Source organism: Mustela erminea, chromosome 7 (assembly GCF_009829155.1).
Source record: "Mustela erminea isolate mMusErm1 chromosome 7, mMusErm1.Pri, whole genome shotgun sequence".
NCBI classification, from domain to species: Eukaryota; Metazoa; Chordata; class Mammalia; order Carnivora; family Mustelidae; genus Mustela; species Mustela erminea.
In genome coordinates this window covers 109,987,115-110,008,967 of record NC_045620.1, presented here as the reverse complement: position 1 = coordinate 110,008,967, position 21,853 = coordinate 109,987,115, and the positions used below count along the sequence as shown (strand labels likewise).

At 36.3% G+C, this 21,853-nt stretch overlaps 1 protein-coding gene across 7 annotated transcripts in view; it reads right to left on the bottom strand.

Annotated features, from left to right (window-relative positions):
• MAP4K3 (mitogen-activated protein kinase kinase kinase kinase 3) overlaps positions 1-21,853 on the bottom strand; it is a 193,126-nt gene that overhangs the window by 62,521 nt on the left and 108,752 nt on the right. For all 7 annotated transcript variants that reach the window (XR_004287953.1, XM_032352889.1, XM_032352887.1 and 4 more), the window contains exons 4-9: positions 15,871-15,935; positions 9,907-9,962; positions 9,252-9,299; positions 4,648-4,690; positions 3,055-3,127; positions 106-237 (exon numbers count right to left, since the gene is read on the bottom strand). Coding sequence is in view for 6 of the 7 variants with exons in the window: in XM_032352889.1 (XP_032208780.1) it covers positions 106-237; positions 3,055-3,127; positions 4,648-4,690; positions 9,252-9,299; positions 9,907-9,962; positions 15,871-15,935 (417 nt within the window). In the remaining variant the exon portion in view is untranslated. The remainder of the gene's footprint in view (positions 1-105; positions 238-3,054; positions 3,128-4,647; positions 4,691-9,251; positions 9,300-9,906; positions 9,963-15,870; positions 15,936-21,853) is intronic.

Below are 21,853 nucleotides of genomic sequence, written 5' to 3'. Positions count from 1 at the left end.
GATGTAGAGCAAGACTAAGAATATTATTTGTTCATGATGTAACAGGCAGGGGGAGGGGATTACCCTTAATCGGAGTAAAGAGTTCTCCAATTATGATACACTGACCTCATTGGGTGTAAGTCAAACATAGGCGGCTGAAGCTCAGCTAGTTCTATGGCAGTGATTCCTACTGCCCAGAGATCGCAGAGCTGATTGTAACCCCCTTTCCTCTCAACAGCTGCGACTTCTGGTGCCATCCTGAAGGAAATATTCCAGGAGAGAAAAAAAACGAAAATAAAAAACAACTTCTATTTATTGTATTGTCTTTAATATTCCCATCAGAGGCACTTGAAACTAAGCTGAGGCCTATTTAGGCCCTGATTATCTGAAAAATATGTAGTATATCAAAGATCTCTTCCAAGATCGTGACTTTGTAAGATTTTCCATCCCAAGACCCTACTGGTGACTCCTTGGTTACTCTGCTATACCAACTATAAAGGTTTATAAAACTTTACCAATTATAATATAGCAACACATCCTATATTTGTCCATATCTCCATCACTTCCTCTGTACAATTCTGCACAATTTTACAGAGAAATAACACCTTGTAATAAATGTTCTACAATTTTTAGCTCTACCTACTTACACCAACAAATTGCAATCTGGCCTCTGTTTTCATGTGACCAAAACTATTTATTGGGGCATCAATAATCTTAATTTAGTACTTAATTCATATTTACTATAAAGTTAATTGGCAGTTTTTCAGTTTTATTATAATGGTGGAAATTATAAAAATGAGTGTTTGCTTTTTAAAGCTGTATTTATATAAAGGAAAGTCACTCAAACTTAGTTTTCTTTTTTTAAACTTTCCTATATAGTCTTATTCTAATGATATTTCTATAAATTTGTATTTGACTGATTTAAATTATCATACTAATTCTCAAATATAAATATTTTAAATCCTAAACAATAGTTTTAAAAATAACCAACTCTTGGGGCGCCTGGGTGGCTCAGTTGGTTGAGCTACTGCCTTGGGCTCGGGTCATGATCCCGGACTTCCAGGATTGAGTCCCGCATCGGGCTCCCAGCTCCTTGGGGAGTCTACTTCTCTGACTTTCTCCTCTCTCATGCTCTCTCTCACTCATTCTCTCTCAGATAAATGAATAAAATCTTAAAAAAATTTTTTTTAAATAACTAACTCTTAATATCAAAAGAATGATTTAAATAAGTAGCAAATACACATCTGTCTTCCTAGTATGATTTCAGGCAAGTCAAATTAAGTCAGTTGAAATCAAACACACACACACACACACACACACACACACACACACACACACACCCTTTAGTTTTCACAGTGCTTGTTCTTAAAATCTTTCTAATCCTAAAGTACTTTTTAAAAATATTCAAATTATTATAAGAAAAGTAATTTTAAAGTATATCAGTTATCACTTTACAGCTGTGTAGAGATGGCAAGCTAGAACAATGGTGAACTGATAGGTTCTCTCTAACTTAAGATGATGTACAACTATCTTTCTGATTACTGACAGCTATCATTCCCGCTTTCCTATTATTGCTGGCTAGATTCCAGTCTGCTGGGGGGAAATGCACTTGCAGAGAATCAAAGTGCATAAAGCTGGTATGCCTGGTTTGCCATGTTAGATGATGTTCTCCATTCCTCTATAAAATATAAGTGAAATTGTCCAGCTGGTGTACTTCTACTTCTGCCAGTTAGGCTGCATGCTTACCACTGTCAACTGAGTTCATCTCTGAGTCTGTTTATTCATTATATTATGCAAATAAATAAATATTTATATATGTTATATAATACAATAAATAATATTATTTGTTATAAAGAACTGATTTGTTAATGAAAGTTGAAAAGAGTTATGAAAATTAAAGTGAATGCTTCCAAAAATCCTGTTAAAGACAAGTTTCTAAAGACAAAACCAGAAGACTGGCAAATTAGGTGAAGAATATGACAACTGCAAAAGACTAGGAAGGCTACAGACTGTATAATTCCATTTTGTATGACATTCGGGGAGAAGGCAAAACTAGAGAGACAGAAATCACACTGGGTGTTGACAGAGGCTAGGGACAAGGGAACAGAATTTACTAAAATGGGACAAAAGAACACTTCCTTGGGTGCTGGAAACCTATCTTTTATACTGATTATGGTAGTTTTTCTCACTATCACAGTATATAAGTTTCTCAACCTTGAGAGAACTAAATACAGAGTAAGGCTGAATACTCATACATCGGACTTTAAAAAAAGGGACATGCTTTATACATCCAAGTTCTCACTGCATTTTAGAGAAACACAACCCAGAAAATACAGCTGAGGCATCGCGGGTATTGTTTATATTATTAAGACAGAACTCTAATTAGTGAGCCAAAGAAAAGGTCCCATGGCAAAGGAAAAAAAGTGCACTCATATGCCTTAAATTAAAGTAAAATGTTTAAGGTATATACGTATTAAATTTTGAGATGTGCCACTGAACAGACATTTTTTATTAACTGAGTAACTGCTAACCTTAGTCACTTTGGACAAAAGATTTCATTCTGTTCTACATCCCTAGAGTTCATGTGGTAAAGACATGATACTAGAGAGAGAGATGAAGTGTGAGAATTGTCCCAAAATTTACTTTGCCTAATTCACAATTTCACAAGCTCCCAAGATAGTTCTTACTTTCTTAGAAGAGAAATAACATTAGCTTTTAATCTCTGAAGCTGGAGTTGGAAATCAGTTATCAACAAACATTTACTAAGTATGTGTAAAAATCATGCTGGACCCCAGACAGTCAGTGAGAGTTCCTTTGTATCAAGGTTCCCAAAAGCCATTATCCATCTTTTTAAAGCCTTTTGCTCTTAATGAAAATAAACATGATAAAATATTCCTTGGCTGTGTACTCCATCTACAAGTGTACATGCCTAAATTGCTTAAGCTACCGATTATCTTCTTAATCTGTTTAGTCCTAAAAATTTTGGCCAGTCTATTTTTTTTTTCAATAGATGCTGTATTTATTCAATAATGATAGAATAACAAAAAGTTAAAATGTCAATTAAAATACAATTACCAATATGGTGTACCAATAAAAGACTTCCGTTTGGCGATTGTAGCTGTAATCTGTGCAGATACTCCAAAATCAGCTATTAAAAAAATAAACATTTAGAAAAGAAAGCTGAGGGAAAGTAAAACTATTTACAGTAACATGAGAAATAACTTTTAATAATTCTTTTCATTAAACTAATTTCATAGAAATGAGATATTCTTAAACACCACATTAAAATTTTTAACTTTTATGGGTTAGCACTAAAATATCACAAAGTAGTCAGTTTCTATCACAGCCAAATATATTCCAATATATCCCTGCATAAAATCAAATGACAATACGTCAAGATCAAATCATTTTGATGAGAAACAGACAGCTGAGAAAATTTGAGCTGCCAGATTTAATAATATAATTTCAAATTCCCAGGACCTAAAATTCAAGGAGTATCATTGGAAGGGATGGTAAGTAGTAATATATTCCATTCACTTCCTGCCACATTCATGATGACTGACACCAAACAAACTAATAATCTACTGGCAAATCTACCCTAGCTTGAAAAGACATCCAAATAGAATATTCTACAAACTCTCACCTCAGCAGTACATTCTAATACCAACACCAATCACTATCAGGAAATCTGTTTTTATGTTGGATTTGTTGCTATTCTTTAAGTACGCTGAGTTCTAAATATTTTCTAGTTTTTAACTGTCATTTCTAAGTCCTTACCAACCAAGATCTATATAGGATGTTTGCCAGGAAGGTACATAATATTAACATAAAATATAAACTGCTGACAGAAACTGTTCACTAAGCCATCAATAGTTAAGATAAATGCTTTTTTCATCTTTAGAGGAGGTTTGGAGAATTTTTATTACATGTTAATTTTCAGCTATATACTTTTAAATCTGATTAGTTGTATTGCAGGCTACAGTTCAAAAACGGTTTTGTGTTTTTACAATTTTTTAAAATTTCTGATTTATCTTATAGTAATATGTAATTCAAAATAACTTTCTTATTTATTAAATACTTCACTTAACACCTAACAGCTATGATCTTATTTATAAAAACTACTACACTATACATGTTTGCAGTCTTAAACTTCCAAACTTATTTAGGGTTTAAACTCTATTTCAGTCATAATCAAAAGTTACAAAACAAAAGGTATGGTTTGAAATAAAGCAACAACCAACATCAGTATTACATTCTTATATAAGTAATAATGTATTTTATTTTAAAAGCTAATGTAAAGGATGTAGGATTGCTGGTGCAATTGATTTTTTGGCTTGGTTTGTTTACCTTGTTTTTTGGTCACAAGGTAATTCTGTACAGATTATTCTTACCAAAAGTCACATTCCTCAAGTTATAGGTAAAAGGATCTCTAAAGAATTATTATTTTATTGTATCTTTAAAACAAATCTGTCGTATGTGAAGATCAGACTTTATCCCCATTAAGGGAAAAGGAACCAGATATAGAGAGGTTACATATGCCCCGCAATGAGATTTTCACCTAAAAATACAGAAATGCTGAGGGAAAAACCTAGTCCTAGCAAAGCAAAATACAAACTTATTATGTTCTTGAATAAATTGGAACAAATGACAAAATTTTAATTTACTTACCCAATTTTACATGACCATTATCCGTTAACAGAATGTTAGCTCCCTTCAAAGTGAAAACATTTTAAAGTAAGAAACATTTTTTCAGACACAACATACAATAGACCAAATTTCATATTTAAAATAAACACAAGTAGCAGCCTTAGACCTAGAAATACTTAAAAGTTTAAAGTATCCCCAACTAAAGTGTTACACATCATTATATTCACAGGAAAACTTACCATCCACATTTTAGTTAATCTGACTATTCTTACAAAATTTCCACCTTGCAAAAGGCTGCTATTAACACAATATGAATGTTATTATAAAAATGATGTATTATTTTTCATCTAAGTGTTACTTTCTTACTGATTAAACACTGTGACTGCACTAAAATATGAACTTATATTGGCATTTTCACTTCCTTCTATTACATTTTAAACTTGTTATTTCTGTTCAAAAAATCCACAAATTTGCCTTCATAGGAATTGATCATTGATGAAACGGTGCTGGTCTGTAAGACTGAACCTTGCTGCTTAGTACATGGGGCTGTCTATCTTAACATGTCTGCCCACTGTTTAGGCCTGTTCAGAAGATAAACAACTAGCCACGGGCCCACCAAATCAAAATGTCTCCTGTCTACATGACTGTGAGATAACAGGAAGCATAGATTGGTTTCTCCCCCCAGTTTCTGGCATGGCCCTCTGGAAAACCCTAGTAAGTTCCGAAGTGACAAGAGCGCTAGGAGCATCTTTTGTTCTAATATATGATCTCAGACCCTGGTTCTTGACACAGTGCTCTTGAAACACTTGTAATTTCTGGGGTGACGGGAGTGTCTTCTTGTTCTAATGAAGCAACTATGAATGGGCTTCTGCACAGCTCCTGGATAAGGGATGGTCACTGGAAAGACCAAGCCATGATTAGAAGCTTGGAATTTTCAGCCCTGCCCCACAATCTCCTGAGAAGAGAGAGGAGCTGAAAATGGAGTTAATGACTGATCATGCCTAAAGAGGAAGACTCCATAAAATGGGGTTTAGAGAGCTTCCAGGTTGGTGGAGGTCCTAGGAGAGGGTCATGTCTGGAGAAGGAATGGAATCTCCACACTCCTTCCCACATACTTTGCCCTATGCATCGCTCCCATCTGGATGTTCATTGGTATTTCTTGCCAAATCCTTTAATAAACTGGTAAATGTATACAATTTCCTGAGTTCTGTGAGCCACTCTAACAAATTAATTGAACCCTGGAAGGGGTCTTTGGAACCGCTGAGCTATTCAGCCAGATGCTCAGAAGAACAGCTGATAACCTGGGCTTGCAACCTATTATCTGGAGGGTGTGTATTTGTGTGTGTGTGTGTGATGGGAGAAGGGACAGTCCTGTGGGACTGAGCCCATATCTGTGGGATCTGATGCTACCTCCAGGAAACAGTGTCAGAACTGAGTTAAACGGTATGCACACCCAGCTGGTATCACAGAGAACTGCTTGCTGTGTGGGAAATCACCACACGTTTGGTGACCAAAAGTGTCAGAAGTGAAGTGTTCTGTGTGAGGAAGTAAAGTAGACTCAGGAAAGAAGCACACAGTAGGGAAGAACTGGGCTTTTCCCTATACAGAGAGGAAACAACTCAGTGTTTTCCCATTACAATGACCTAGTCGCACTTTAGCCACTCCTACTTCCTGACCTTAGCCCAAGTAACCACTTCAATAAGCTCAAAGCTTTTAGAAGAGGTAGAAATACTGTGTCCCAAGATGTACAATCTTTTTAAATTTTATTTTTTGCCTTTCTAAAACTTTTAAATGAACAAGCGAAAGGAAGCAGGCTCTTTAATCAAAGGTGCCATCAATCACGTAATTATAGACTTAAACGAAAAATACTAGGAAACCCTTTTCCATCCAAAAAAAGAGGAAACCATAATGTAAGACTGCAACACCTGATATTACTGCAGCACTATGGAATAATGGGAGAAACAAGAAAAAGGAGGGACAAAGGACTACAGCGAGGAGTTTTTTTTTTTAAGAGGGAGGAGGGGGCAGGGGCAGAGATAGAGAATCTTAAAAGCAGGCTCCAGGCCCAGAGCGGGGCCTGGTATGGGACTTAACCTTACAACCCTGAGATCATGACCTGAGCCAAAATCAGGAGTTGGGCACTCAACTGATGATATAGCATGGATTTTAACTTGATCTGGGCCCCAGCTATCTAGATGTCTGCCACAGTGCTCAGTTTGGTCTCTCCCCAGCTCCAGGTAAATTTTCCTAAATTACAGTCTATATCACAACACATGCATCTATGGCCTCTGAAGCTCCTTTCCTTCCACCCTTCCTTTCCTCTGTCCCTGAGCAACCAACTGCTGTTTTAAGCTCTAAGGTTGTAGTAACAAATACAGTAAAAGATAAGAGTAAGTTCCAGCTCTCGTGAGGTTTACACTGAATAGGAGAAAGAAAATCTAAAAATGAATACACACACACATGAATGAATGGACACGAGCAATGATTCAAAGGCAGGAAGAGGTAAGTGCTTTAAAGACAGTGGTATCTGAGCAGAGATCTGGATGAAGTGAGGGTGCAGAGCCATGCCAAAATCTGGGAGAAAAACATTCCAGGAAGAGGATACAGCAAACACAAAACCTTGGTGCCAGAATGAGTTCTACATATTCCAAAAACATCAAGTTTAGTGTGGCTGAAACAGAATGAGTGAAATGGGGAGGCGTGTGAGATGAGGTCAAAGAGAACAGCAGGGGCCAGATCAGGGATAACCTTAGAGGGTTGTATAGTTAATTAAAAAAAAAAAAATCTTGATTTTACACTGAGTATGGTAGGAAGCCAAGGTGGTTTATAAACAGAAGAGTGATGAGCTGTGATTTAAAAAGATCACTCTGGGGGTGCCTGGGTGGTTCAGATGGTTGAGTGTCTCCCTTCAGTTCAGGTCATGATCCCAGAGTCCTGGGATCAAGCCCCGCATCCAGCTCCCCTCTCAGGGCAGAGCCTGTTTCTCCCTCTCTCTGTGCCATTCCCTCTGCTTGTGCTCTCTGGCTCTTTCTCTATTTATCTCTCTCTCAATTTCTCTCTCTTTTTATCAAATAAATAAAATCTTTTAAAATAAATAAATACACAAATGAATAAATAAAAATAAAAAGATCACTCTGGTTGCAAGCTGGAGAAGTGACTATAGTAACATTCAAGCAGAGCACCTGGAAGGCTGCTAGAAAAGTGCTGGTGAGAAAGAATAAATCGGTGGCTTAGACCAGGGTGGAAATAAAGGTGATGGGCTGAATTTCCCCAGTTAGGCACAAACTCTGAAGTTCAGCACACAACTCTTCGTGTAATGGAGCCAACCCCATCTCTTGTTACTCTCATACGTTCTCTTCAATAAAACAGTAAGGCTTTTTATGCTCCCCACAATGACCGCACACTTTCCTGACATTGGTATCTTTGCTTCACTGTTCCTTCTGCTTGTAAGGCACTCCAACCTCCACTTCGGACAAAAATCTATCAGACTTTCCAGATCATCTAGGTGCTGATGACACAGTACCTTTCTTGATTTACTTCTGTTATGATATCTTCTCCCTTTGAACTCCAAAGCTCTTTGCTTAGGTCTTTTAAGTGGCTTATAAAAATTACTTAAAGTAAAGGATCTCAGCAGCTGATCTGACAGTCCACTGAAATTTTATGCAAAATATGAAGTCTGGGCATAAGGACATTTTCTGAGAAGAGAGTCCATGGCTTTCAGGGACTCAAAGAGCAAGAGGATACCCGCCCCTCAAAAGTGAATAACCTTTATGTCAAAGAAAACTTCAGAAAACAAAGGGGGAGAGAAGTAGGAGAAAAGATGAACAAGGAAGAAGGTAAAAGAAAAATAAATGAAAGGAGAAAATACTAAGTTGGGAAAACGGCAGAATGTTTAGAAATAACTTCAGGAGTCCTGCCAGAGCACCAAATTTACCACAGAGCTAACCCCAGCATATCCAGTGCACCTGCTCTCCTCTGCCAGTTAAAGACCATCAGAAAACGGTACAGTTGAATTTATCTGTTTTGAGACATTACTAATGATATTTCTTTAAGACCTCCAAAGTTTACTATAATATTTGAAGCATGATAGGTTCTAAAAACTCTAACTTAATGGAAGCTGATGATCTAATCTGCTTTTTACAAAAAAAGTAACTATAGATAACTAATCCGGGTTATTATAACACTAATCCACAAATGTATACTTCAAAAGGGTAAATTTTATGGCATGTGAATTGCATCTCAATACAGCTGCTATAAAAAAAGTAATAAACCTCGGGACACCTGGGTGGCTCGGTTGGTTGAGCGTCTGCCTTCAGCTTGGGTCATGATCCCAGGGTCCTGGGATTGAGTCCCACATCGGGCTCCTTGCTCAGCAGGGAGCCTGCTTCTCCCTCTACCTGCTCTGCCTGTTCTGCTGGCAGCTCTTTGTGCTTCTGCTCTCTCTCTGACAAATAAAATCTTTAAAAAAAAAAAAGTAATAAAACTCTTAAAAGTATCACTCAATTTTATTATAGTGACATATTTCAGGTAAGAAATTCATCAAAGAGATTAAGACAATTGTTCAACAGTTTGAGCCGAGTATTTAAAAATGAGAGATGTCATTAGGTTAAACGTATGATATATACCTTTATATCTCTGTGCATTTTTCCTTTACTGTGAAGATAGTATAATCCCTGGAGTTTCAAAAAACAAAACACAAAAATTAATAAAACTTTACTACAGAGCATATTTTGGGATGTAAAGTGATTAATGGGATTAATGAAATAAAAAGCAGTTTCTGCTTTTTATTTACTCATTACAGAAGGTCTAGTGGTAATCATTATTTTACTGAAATAGCCTAAAAAGACAAAAGAATCAAGAAAATGAAAAAGGCAAAGCTCAGCAGGAACCACTAATTTTCTAAAGACAAATACTTTCCACTAAACTCTGCAAATAGTCTGAAAGAACATTTAAAAAGTATAAATGCAGTTAGTATTAGAAAGAGTTTCAATTCCTGTAAGAGTGCTTAATTTTCAAGCATTTCTTTGGTATTAAGAGGAATATAAAAATATAAAATAAATGCAGAGCACTTAAATTTTAGGAGGTCATATTATCACACTAAGGGTTTATAGTGTTTATCTGCAAATATAATTTTAGTTTACTATACAAACAATTAAAAATATATTAAAATCCAAGAGTTTATCAAACTAGAATGCTCTACCTTTACTTAACAGATAATGCACAATAATTAAACTCTGAATCCAATAAAGAATGGTACTTTTTAATTTGCACTGGACCTACCTGTAGTGTTTCTCGGCTAACATACGCAATTTGCAGTTCTGACAGAGGTCCTGTTACTATAAGAGAAGAAAATTAGTATCAGTGAATTTAGTCAAAGCACATTTTTCAGTAAATGCTGAAGTCTTACAGGTTCCACTAAGCAATAGCCTTGATATACCTAAACAACTGTAGTAAAATGTAAGCTCCATGAGGGCAGGATTTTTTAAATCTGATTTTTCTCATTGTTGTAGCCCCAGCGTTTAGAACAGTGCCTGGCATGGGAAAGCTGCTAAATAATGTTTGTGGAATGAATAAAGGACTGAAGTAGTCTCTGAAATTAATTATATTATCATTTTTGCACCTCATTGATCAATATTACCTTTTAAATGTTTAAAGAAATAAATCATGGAGAAGAGGCTTAGCTAGTTTTTATTAAACTTTTCTAAAATTGATATGTAATACATGTATTAAGGCTAGTTTTGTTTTATTTTTTTAAAAGCGGGGTGAAGAGAGGGGGCCTGGGTAGCTCAGTCCGTTAAGCATCTGCCTTCGGCTGGGGTCATGATCCCAGGGTCCTGGGACTGAGCCCCATGTCAGGCTCTCTGCTCAGCAGGGAGTCTGCTTCTCACTCCCCCTCTGTGCTTTCTCTCACTCACTTTCTCTCAAATAAATAAATAATTGTTTTAGAAAGAAGCGGGGCAGAGGGAGAGGGAGAGAGAATCTAAAGGAGGCTCCATACCCAGCACAGAGCCTAAAGCACGGGTTGATCTCACAATCCTGGGATCATGACCTGTGCCAAAATCAAAAGTTGGATGTTTAACCAACTGAGCCACCCAGGCACCCTGTTTTACAGCTAGTATTAAGTCAATATTTCCCCCCCTAAGGTTATTAGCTTTATAGCTATAAAAATAGTATGTTCACTATAAAAATCCAATCGATAGACAAGTTTGAAAAGTAAAGGTCTCTTCCTTACCCATACTATTACTCAATAATAGGCAATATCAATAATTTGGCCTATAGCCTACCAGATAATTTTATGTAGAGACATATTTTAAATAATGTATGTACAGATCTCCCAGAAGAATACGAATGGCATCATAGTACACATACAATTCTAAAACCTTTTTTCACTTACCATTGACAACTTTCTATATCAATACACATAACTCAATCATAATATTTAAACAATATTTCTCTGCATCTATCCACTCCTGAAGACATTTAAGTAGTTTTCTCTTTTTCCCTACTAAATCACTTCAGAATGAAGTCTCTTCACATTAGGTGGGAGAGACTATTCTAAAAATTGAATTAAATTCCAACGATGGAATCTTTTGCTAGATAGTAACCTCTTCGAAAAATGTTTATTTGGGGGGTATTTGTTGTATTTTACAATTGTGTAAGAGAGAAATCTATTTCACTTAGATTTTCTTAAGGACAAGTCTGGGTTTGAATGTCTGAAGGTAAGTCATATAACTAATTCTTGTGGTTTGTAAGCCCCTCTCATTCAGTAAGATGGGCCTCCTTTCTATTTCTGTTTCCACAATATGGCAAACACCCTGAAAACAATACCTAGAAATGACAGAAAAGAGTATTTTAAATAAGCTTTTAAATGCCTAGCTATGTTAAAAAGTTAGAGACTTTCCCAGGAGCCAAAAACAAAAAGGGAAATGAAAATCAGAATGGTAAAAATGTGAAATATTCTAGCTATCTCTAAAGAAAAGGTCAATCTTGGTAAGCTGGCGCTTTAGTTTTATCCCCTACATGGGGAATAGAACAGAAGAAAAGGCCACTGAACTGTAGAGGAACAGTTAAAACAAATATGCTCATAAAACCAGAACCTTCAAAGGGCTACATCTTCACCTGAAAAGGGTAGACAAGGAAAAGAAGACCAAGGATTTTGTATCATGGATAGGATCCAGATAGGAAAAATATCTTCCAGATTCTGTCACCACAGGCCTCTTCACTCAGGTTTAGGGTTCAAATATACTGGATACACTGGGGTCTTGGGATCACAGAAAAGAAAAACCACCATAACCACCACTGTGGAAAAACCCATTCTCAAAAGCCATATGGTATTCCTGTTGAAAATGATATGAGAATTCAAAATTATTAAATAAGTGGGAAGAAATTCACCACAAATGACATAAAAGAATGTGGGAAACTGTCAAAAGAACAATATTAAACAGAGGGAAAATGTTCAATGGAAAATAGAGGGAAAAATGCATTATAATGGAACAATGAAAGGTTCCAATGTTAGTTCCTCAAAGAAAAAGTAAACAAAGGGAGAGAAGAAACTCATGTAAAAATATAAATTCAAAATGTATTCCCTTCACACATCTGTGGTAATTTAAAACATGTCCATGAATGCTTTGATAGTTTCCACCTCAACTGTTTAGAACTTAATTCCCTTTCTGAGTATGTGCTGGACAGAAATGATTTGCTTCTAAAGAACAAAATATGGTTGAAGGGACCATATACAACTTCTGCTACTACATCATAAAAGGCTTTATGGCTTCTTCTTTGCTCTTGGAGATTGCATGCCCGGGGAGGCCAGCTGCCATATTGTGAAGACACTCAAACTGTCCTATGGCCAGATCCACACAGTAAAAAACTGATACCTGCCAAGAGCCATGGACCTGAAGCTTTCTGCCAAAAGCCATGTTAAGTGAATCAAGGTGAAAGTGAATTCCTGAGCCCTACCCAAGCCCGCAAAGGGCCGGAGTCCCAGTTAATAGTGAAGCCTGCAAGTTTATGAGAGAATTTGAGCTAGACTTGCCCAACTAAACCATTCTTGAATTCTTGACCCTCAGAAACTGGGACATAGTATTTGCTGTTTTAAGCTGCTAAATTTTGGGATCATTTGTTATATAGCAATAGACAACTAATACAGTTCCCTCTTGTAAGAAGATTTAAATTTTTAAAAAATCCTATGGAGTGATGGAAATAAGAGCAGTAAAACAAATTATAAAAATTGGTTTAGTGATATTTCAGAAAGCGTAAGTTAAAAAAAGAAAGCAGAAATAACAGGGGAAAAAGCAGGCTTTGCAAATTTTGCATGACAGATCAAAATATGCTTTGTATTACACATATAAAAAAGCAAAATCCCACAAGCATTAGGGTTATTAGAAAAGAAGAACTTCTCTGTCACTAGGTGAGGTAACCCAAGTTAGTACGCTACTCCCACAGAATGACAGTGTGATAAAGAGAGAAGAGAAAGAGAAACACAGAAAGAAATGGAGGTATCTGTCTTATGCAGCTGTCCAAGTAGAGAGCACTACAGACGGGCCAAAGAGGAGTATACACATTGCCACAAGAAGGTCATTTGGCGGCAATCACGATGAAGTTAAGAGTGAATAGGGACTGGGGTTTGATAAGCATGTAAATCCCTTGTATATATATTTGAGAATATCCAGGGTGTTGTAAAATTATTTTTTCTTCCATTGACCCAGCAGCCAATCAGTATAAATAAATCAAGACTAATAAACTCATATTACTTTGCTACTTCCAACATTTGGTTGAAATGGAATGACAACAGTCATGACAAAAATATTTCTGTAACAAAAAACTGGTCTTCTTTCTTATTTATGAAGTAAGCAGAACCAGACACCTAAAAGCAAGTATATATATCAGATGGAATTACTTAACAATCTGAGAAAGACTGAAGAAAGGTATGCTTAAAAACTAAAGATGCAGGGGCACCTGGGTGGCTCAGTGGGTTAAGCCTCTGCCTTCAGCTCAGGTCATGATCTCAGGGTCCTGGATCGAGCCCCACATCGGGGCTCTCTGCTCAGCAGGGAGCCTGCTTCCTCCCCCTCTCTCTCTCTGCCTGCCTCTCTGTCTACTTGTGATCTCTGTCTGTCAAATAAATAAATAAAATCTAAAAAAAAAAAAAAAAACTAAAGATGTATAAGAAGTAATGAAAAATTATTATAAGACACAAATATAAAATGAAGGGAGACTTAAAATAGAACCAAATACTTTCTAGAAATGAGAAATACAGTCACCAAAAATTAAAACCCAATGGATGTACTAAACACAGCTGTATAATCAGTGAACTATACGATGGTTATGTGACTCCTCGGTGCTCTACTGAGGGATTAAAAAGTGCAAAATATACAGTTGATTTTTAGAGACACAGAGAAAATCTAATATATATCTGACATTCTAAAAGGAGAGATCAAAAATACTGGGGTAGAAAAGATTTTAAGAGATAATAATTGGTAACTGTCCAGGCTCGATGAATAAATTAAATCCTTTCTGATAAGCACTTTAAGTCCTAAGCAAGAGAAGTAAATGTAAATCCATGTTTAGATACTAAAAACACCTGAAATTTAAGAGGAAAAAAAATCTTAAAATCGTTTAGAAAGGAAGATTACCTGAAAACGACTAATACATAGAGTGACAGAAGATACCAACAACTATAGAAGCTAGAGGACACAGGTCTAATATCTTCAAAATGCAGACAGAAAAATATTGGTCTATGCCCCACTTAACCTATCACTGAAGAATGAGGGTCAAAGACCAGGAGTGCACCCATAGAAGACCCAACTGAAAAAAACTTCAGGACAAAGGAAATTAAACGAGTAAGTATGAGAAAAAATAATAGACAAATTTAGTCCCAACTAAAACAAAAAAGGGAAATAGCTTTTTGAATAGCTTCCATAAATACTGTATTTGTCCTGCAATGCAAAATAATGCCAAGTATTTCTCAATTTTCACTCAATCTTTGAAATCAGTATGTCATTAATAAAAAAAAAATTCTCAAATATAAAGAACAGCCATACTTAAAAAAAATATTCTCAGAAATGAAGTAACTTTTTATGAAGCAGAATGTTCCCATGCTCTCCCACCTGGCTTTCACGGCTCTCTGTATCTGACCCTATTCCCCAAATACAGACCCTACACCAATGAAAGTAATCTCACATGTCACACCTTCACAGCACTGTACTGCTGTTTCATCTCCTAGGACGCACTTCTACCTCTTCTTTCTACCCAGAGTTTATGTATCTTCTAAAGACCAATTAAAAGCTCATTTTCTTCATTAAGCTTTCGAAAACAATTCCAGAAAATCTATCATTTCCTTTTTCTCATTCCAGCTGTAGTTAGTAGTACTTCAATACTATTATGTCAATCTTTATGGTTAAGTAAAAGCTACAACAAGAAGATACATACAGTAAAGTGAAATGAAACAAAGACAGTAAAATTCCTATCCAAACAGTCTTTTAACAAGTGCTTTATTACCATCAGCCCCCTAAATTACTTAAGAGGCCCTAATGGGAAAATGTGAGCCCGAATCCCATATCAAGAAAAACGAAGAAATTTTCCAAAATATTTTCTGGTAAAATTGACATATGACTTATTAAAACAGTATTTTATTTTACATTAATCAAAAAGCACAGCTCCAGTAAAAGAATATACCTACTCTGCAGTCTGTGACAATAACTCATTCACAGAAGCAGAATGGGACAGAGAAAGAAAGGAAAGACCGTAAACACTGTTACTGTACTTTACAAATCTTTCTTACATACTCCACTGAAATCTCAATAAAAAAGGCTTTAATAATTTTAATTCCCCAGAATCTAGTATTTTAAAAGGTCAACAATTTAATTGATGTTTCTTGAATACATGAGAGCAAAATCAATTATCTTTGTATTAATACTACTCATGTATTAACTGGATATTCTTTTGGCTTAACCATCAAGGCCTTTACATGTTTCTTACAAATCTGAGTTTGGAATTTTGAACTAACCATATATAATGTCTTCTTCAGAATTAGCTAATAGTTTAACTGCACATAATTTTGCAACTTATAATGCAAATGTTCCTTTGTATTATATCATCCATAAGATCTTAAATTCTTTTATGTATCTAAATAACAATAATAAAACAAACGTTCCTCCAAACAGCATTAATGCTTTAATATAGTAAATAACTATATTTTAAGAAATTCTACTTAATGTGTATAAAACATAACTTTTGTCTTACCGTGATAAATATCCTGTAAAGAACCACCTCCACAAAACTCCATGCAAATCCAAAGTTTATCTCGCCTATAAAGAGAAAATAAACATGTATCACATTGTCATGAGGTAACAAGTATTTTAAGGTACCCATTTATCCATTTAATTAAAGCTTCCACTCCTCTATAGTTCACCCATCTACCCCAAGATAGTATTATAAAAGTTAAATGTTAATTAAAACGTTCATACCAAAAACTATGTAGAAAATTCATTACAGAATACACCTCAAAGCTTATCACTTTTAATAGTGCTGTCATCAACAAAACAGACAAAACGTATACTTTACCCTCACATCTAGATTCAACAAAGGTCTTTCCAAAACAATCTGTTAAAATTTATCACTGTGAGGGGCGTCTAGGTGGTTCAGTGGGTTAAAGCCTCTGCCTTTGGCTCAGGTCATGGTCCCGGGGTCCTGGGATCAAGCCCTGCATCGGGCTCTCTGCTTAGTGGAAAGCCTGCTTCCTCCTCTCTCTCGGACTGCCTACTTGTGATCTCTCTTTCTGTCAAATAAATAAATAAAATCTTAACAAAAAATTATCACTGTGTTAAGGTAGCATTTCTCTCTCACACTCAAGATAACATAATCACAGTCACAGGAGAAATGATTAGCTAAGATTTAATAGCTTATTCCTTGTTCAATCTTCAATCTTCACTACTTCATCTCAAGACCAAGAAATATACTATTCTTCAGGGACAGAGATGGAATAGAAAGTCTTAGGCGCCTGGGTGGCTCAGTAGGTTAGGCGGCTGCCTTCCACTCGGGTCATGGTCCCAGGGTCCTGGGATCGAGTCACACTTCGGGCTCCTTGCTCAGCGGGAGCCTGCTTCCCTCTCTGCCTGCCTGCCACTCTGCCTGCTTGTGTGCCCCCTCTCTCTCTCTCTGACAAATAAATAAATGAAATCTTAAAAAAAAAAAAGTCTTCGAACTCAACAAGTTCAATCGAATGCAGAAGATTCTGCCTTAATATGTCTATCTCATACTGCACTCACAGTACCTAAAAGAAGAGCCAGTAAACGAATATTTCCTAAATGAATGAATGCAAAAGTGACTGAAAGAATAAACATATGGATTAGATGAAGAGTCAGCGAACCACAGCCAGTGGGCCAAATCTAGCCTGCTGCCTGACTTGTACTGACCAGGAACAAGGAATGGTTTTATATTCTGAAATGGTTGGGGGGCAGAAATCAAAAGAAGAATATTTTTTAACACATGACAATTACCTGAAATTTAAATTTTAGCGTCCATATAAAGTTTTATTGAAACACAGTCTCACCCATTTATGGCTACTTTTGTACCAAAGCAGCACAGTTGAGTAACTGTGACAGAGAGAAAAAGACAAAGACTAAAATATTTACCATATAGTCTTATACAGAAAAGAACCCTGGATTAGATTATAATTTGATTAAATACACAATCCAGGCATGCATAAAGCTCTATGAGAACCCAGAGGTAAGAATACCTAGGAAAGTCAAGGGAAATCACTAGGGAGGAAATATTTGAGTTGGGTCTTGAAGTTTAAATAGGAATTCATCATATAGACAGGAAGTGGTCTGAGCAGAGAATGAAAATTTGAAAACTGTGGGTAGTTTATTGAGTGGAACCCAGACTAGCTGAAAAGACAATGGCAGGAAAGGGAGCGAGAACAGGCTGGGTCACACTGTAAAACAATGCTTGGTTTGCACACTCAGTTTAGTTACCTTCATCTTGATGGTCTATACTTTGTCAATGTCTTTCAAAACACGGCATCCAGAATCAAGTATTATTCCAAGAGTTGCATAAACATAAACAGTGCTGCTGTTATCGGGAGCAAATCACACATGGTGGCGGTGATGAGATTAACCAGACCTAAGAGGCCGGCCTGGGTGAGTGTGATGGGACGATGTAGCATGTAACAAGCGAACACAAGGATCCAAGCATGAAGGTCAGCAAACTATGAAAAGGGAGAAAACACACTCTAGAGGCAAAGCTGAACATCATGAAGACCAGAAGAAATCTGAAGTCATTTTAGTAACTAATATTCCCAGGTGGTCCACATACTAATGAAACCCAGGCATGACAGTATAGTTACAGTAAGAGCTGCCCAGTGGCCTGGTTTTAATAACTCTTGGAATGGATTCCGGGTGCTGGCAGATGTGTGGCCTTATCCAAAAGGATGAAGGCATTTATGACTGGTAATTGCTATACAGGAAGAAGTCTAACTACCCTAGAAAATCTAATGATTATCTCCTTTATTAGAACACTTATATTTCTATTCACCTGGTTAAAGGCTATCTTCAGGTTCTTAGCAACTGCTCTAAAAACTGCTGGTTTGCAAGGCTGAAGTCAACTAAAACCTCTGGATCTTTATTGTGTAGAAAGTAGTCAGATGATTTTCTCCAGCTCCACGTTTACCTGGTTCATTAAAAATATGCAGAGAACTTTATCCTTATTTGTTAAATTTCATTCCTTAAAAAAAAAAAGAGTCTTGATTCACACACTCTGTTTCTGACATACGTCTTATTAGCTCTCCAATTGTTTTACTTAAAATACTTGAGCACAGACAGTGTGACACAAATTTCTAATTGGAAACACCCCTCTGTGCTGCTGCCTACAAGCTCCAGAAGTGGTTGATTGGAAACCCCCTAAGCAGGAGTCTACCTTCCAGAGACAGCTACTACAAGGGCTTTGCTTTTAAGCTATTTTGATCTGTATGAGTGACTGTACTAATGAGTTTAAGGAATGTAAGAAATACTTTTTTCTCTGATGATATACTTGCTACTCTGTATAGACTGCTTACAGTTACCACTTGGCATCTGTCCATCTTTCCTTAAACTGAGGTGTAAAACTGGCAAGTCCACCAACCAATTAACTTCAGAATGGTGCTTCAGCTCTAATGTGATATGTGTAGATGCAAGATACCACAGCCTGTTCTCTCTCCATTAGTTGAATCCTTCCTCTAAGAACAGTGATTCTCAAACTATGGTCTGGGGCCCCTGAGGGGAAAGAGCCTTTCAGGGGACCAGCGAGGTAAAATCATTTTCATAATAACACTAAGAAGTTATCTTCCCTTTGTATACTCCTGAGAATCCAGAGGAATTTTCCAGAAACTAGACAAAGTGATGATGATGTCATCCCTCTGACAGCTACTGCAATCTGTGTTTATGTATTCCTGCTCCAAAATTTTCTGAAGTTTTAATTTCTAATACAGTGAGTATCAATAGATATAACCAACATAAACAAAAGTTCTTTGTGGTACTCATTAATTTTTAAGAGTATAAAATAAAAGGGGTTCTAATACCAAAATGTTTGGGAATCACTGCTCTAACATATCTTCACGTCTGCTCTAAATGAATCATTTATGCAAAATACCTGTCCCCGGTGCTTAGGGAACAGGTACTGAGGACTTCTTACACATCTTACAAAAACTGGGGAGATGGCTGTTTGAGGATCTGCTCAGGATAAAAATGAAATAACATGTAAATTGCTTACTGAAGGACCCAGAATATAAATCCAATAAATGTATGCTGCTTTCTACTCCTTTTGTAATAATTCCTCCTATAGTATATTTATGGAAGTCATCTAAGTTGTTCCTGGAACTGAATGAAGGTATAAATAAACTGGCATTTTCTTCTTTAAGGAAAAACAAAACAAGAGAGATTGGACTGACTGACATGTCTTCTTACTACTAACGTCATGCTAATCACCACTTCTTTCTTTTAAGTGTCCACTAATTATCTAATTAATAATTTATCCTAGTGGGAGCTGATGACAGACATCAAGTTTAACAGTCTACTTTGTAGAAATCACCTTTTCTTTTCGTTTGCACATTGGTCACTGCTGATCACTAATATTTTGGCACCTCTCCTATTCATCAAAAGATACTCACTGATAGTAGGTACCAATCCCATCTGTTAACTTTTTCAGTATAATAAGATATAATTTATATAAATCTAAAAGCTTAGATTCATTTAGGGTGTCTAGCTGTTCTATAATTATCTCCTCACCTATCTCATGCTTCAATCCCTTGTTAACGCTTTTCTAACCCTTTCCAATTTGAAAACAATTCTCCTCAGTGGAAAAAATGGACATAGGAAACGAGTTCTCTGCTTTCTTATGTATTTCAATATTACATCATCCTCCACTTGATGCTGCTCTATCCCCTTTTCCCATCCTGCTTTAAAATAATTTTCTGGGTGCCTGGGTGTCTCAGTCATTAAGCCTTCAGCTCAGGTCATAATCCCAGGGTCCTAGGATGGAGCCCCACATTGGGCTCTTTACTCAGTCTGCTTCTTCCTCTCCCACTCCCTCTCCTTGTGTTCCCTCTCACTGTATCTCCTCTCTCTCTTTCTCTGTCAAATAAGTAAATAAATACATAAATAAATAAAATCTTTTAAAAAAGGTTAAAAAAAAACCACAAAAAACCATAATTTTCTAGTCATTCTATGAAAAGACTCTCCAAACTTACAAAGGGGGAAAAAAAAAATGAGGATTTGAAAAAATGGATACTATATATACACTCTACTTTTTAAGATGCCTAAAATACTTTCAATTTATAATATTCTATTTAGTTAAGTCCGATATTATCAAAGAAGGTTGAATATTTAGAGTCTATCAGAAAAAGAACTTCCATCTGTTCTATGAATGTCCCTCTTGTGATGACAAATCTGCATCTGCTTTTGGTCATTCACCAAGCCATCTGCCTAATAAGAAAAGGACTCAAGTCAATCGGCCCATTTTATGAAGGCCAATACACTCTAAAATCTTTGTCCCAGGATATCTGAATTTTAAAAAATCACTGAGGTAAATATTTGAGGTATCAGTATTAGGTATCAAATTTCCTTAGAATTCTTTTCTCTTATTCTGTCAAGCTGTCTATCTTGTAAGGAATAGAAAAATAAATAAAGGAGAGGGAAGTTCACGATTTTAATCTTCTAATTCAATGTTTACTAGAGCATATAGGAACTAACATTCTAATATTAACTAACATTCTAATATTAATTCTGTTTCACTGAACTGACAATCTTATAATTTCTAAGACACACTTTTTAATTTTCCCATACTTTGTAGCATATCAGAGACTTAAAACTGATTAAGTATAGATTTACATAATATTTATATATTTTGCCCAAATATAACGTAATTTAAAAAGTAAAATAAAATGGGAGCAAGATCACCAAGAATACACACTCCAGAACATCTGCTAGAAACTGACCTACCAAATCACTCACCCTGAGATGGGATGGCAGCCATGGACCCACAATGCAGTCCCCTGATCCCTGTATTTAACTGTGGGTTATCTTGCTGAACAAAAGCATTTGACAATAGCTACTCTACCATGTTCAACAGAATAATTCAACGCCTCACCAGAACTATCAATGCACATGAGCAGGGGGAAAGCAATTGAGAATCTCAAACAGACTCCCCGTTGAGTGTGGAACCCAACAGAGGACTCAGTCTCAAGACCCCTGTGAGATCATGACCTGAGCCAGAGTCCGATGTTCAACTGACCTACCCCGGTGCCCCTGGTATATTTTTAAACAGACATGCAAAAACTACTGCATTCCAAAAGTTATAGGTAAATTCATCTATCTGTTTCCCTTTTAACAATAAGGGATAGTTCTGTATTCTGGGATACAAGGTGACCTATTTATCTATAATTATACCTAACAACCCCCAGTTCAACCTAGTAATTTCCAAAGAATGGGTAATTGGACAGCAAATCTATGTGAAGTATACTTCCCATTAAAAAAAAAAAATCAATGTACAGTTAAACCAGTTTTAGAAATGTCACATACTATAGTCTTCTCCTGGAAATTAACAATGCCACTGATAGGTTAAAGGCTCTAAGAAATCCTGCAGTGAGGCAGGAGGAGCTGAGAGAAGGAAAGGAGAAAAGGGTGGGGAGAGGAGACGGAAGAGAAGAAACAAAGGAAGAATGCTGATGGAGAAAGTTGGAAAGTGGAGAAAG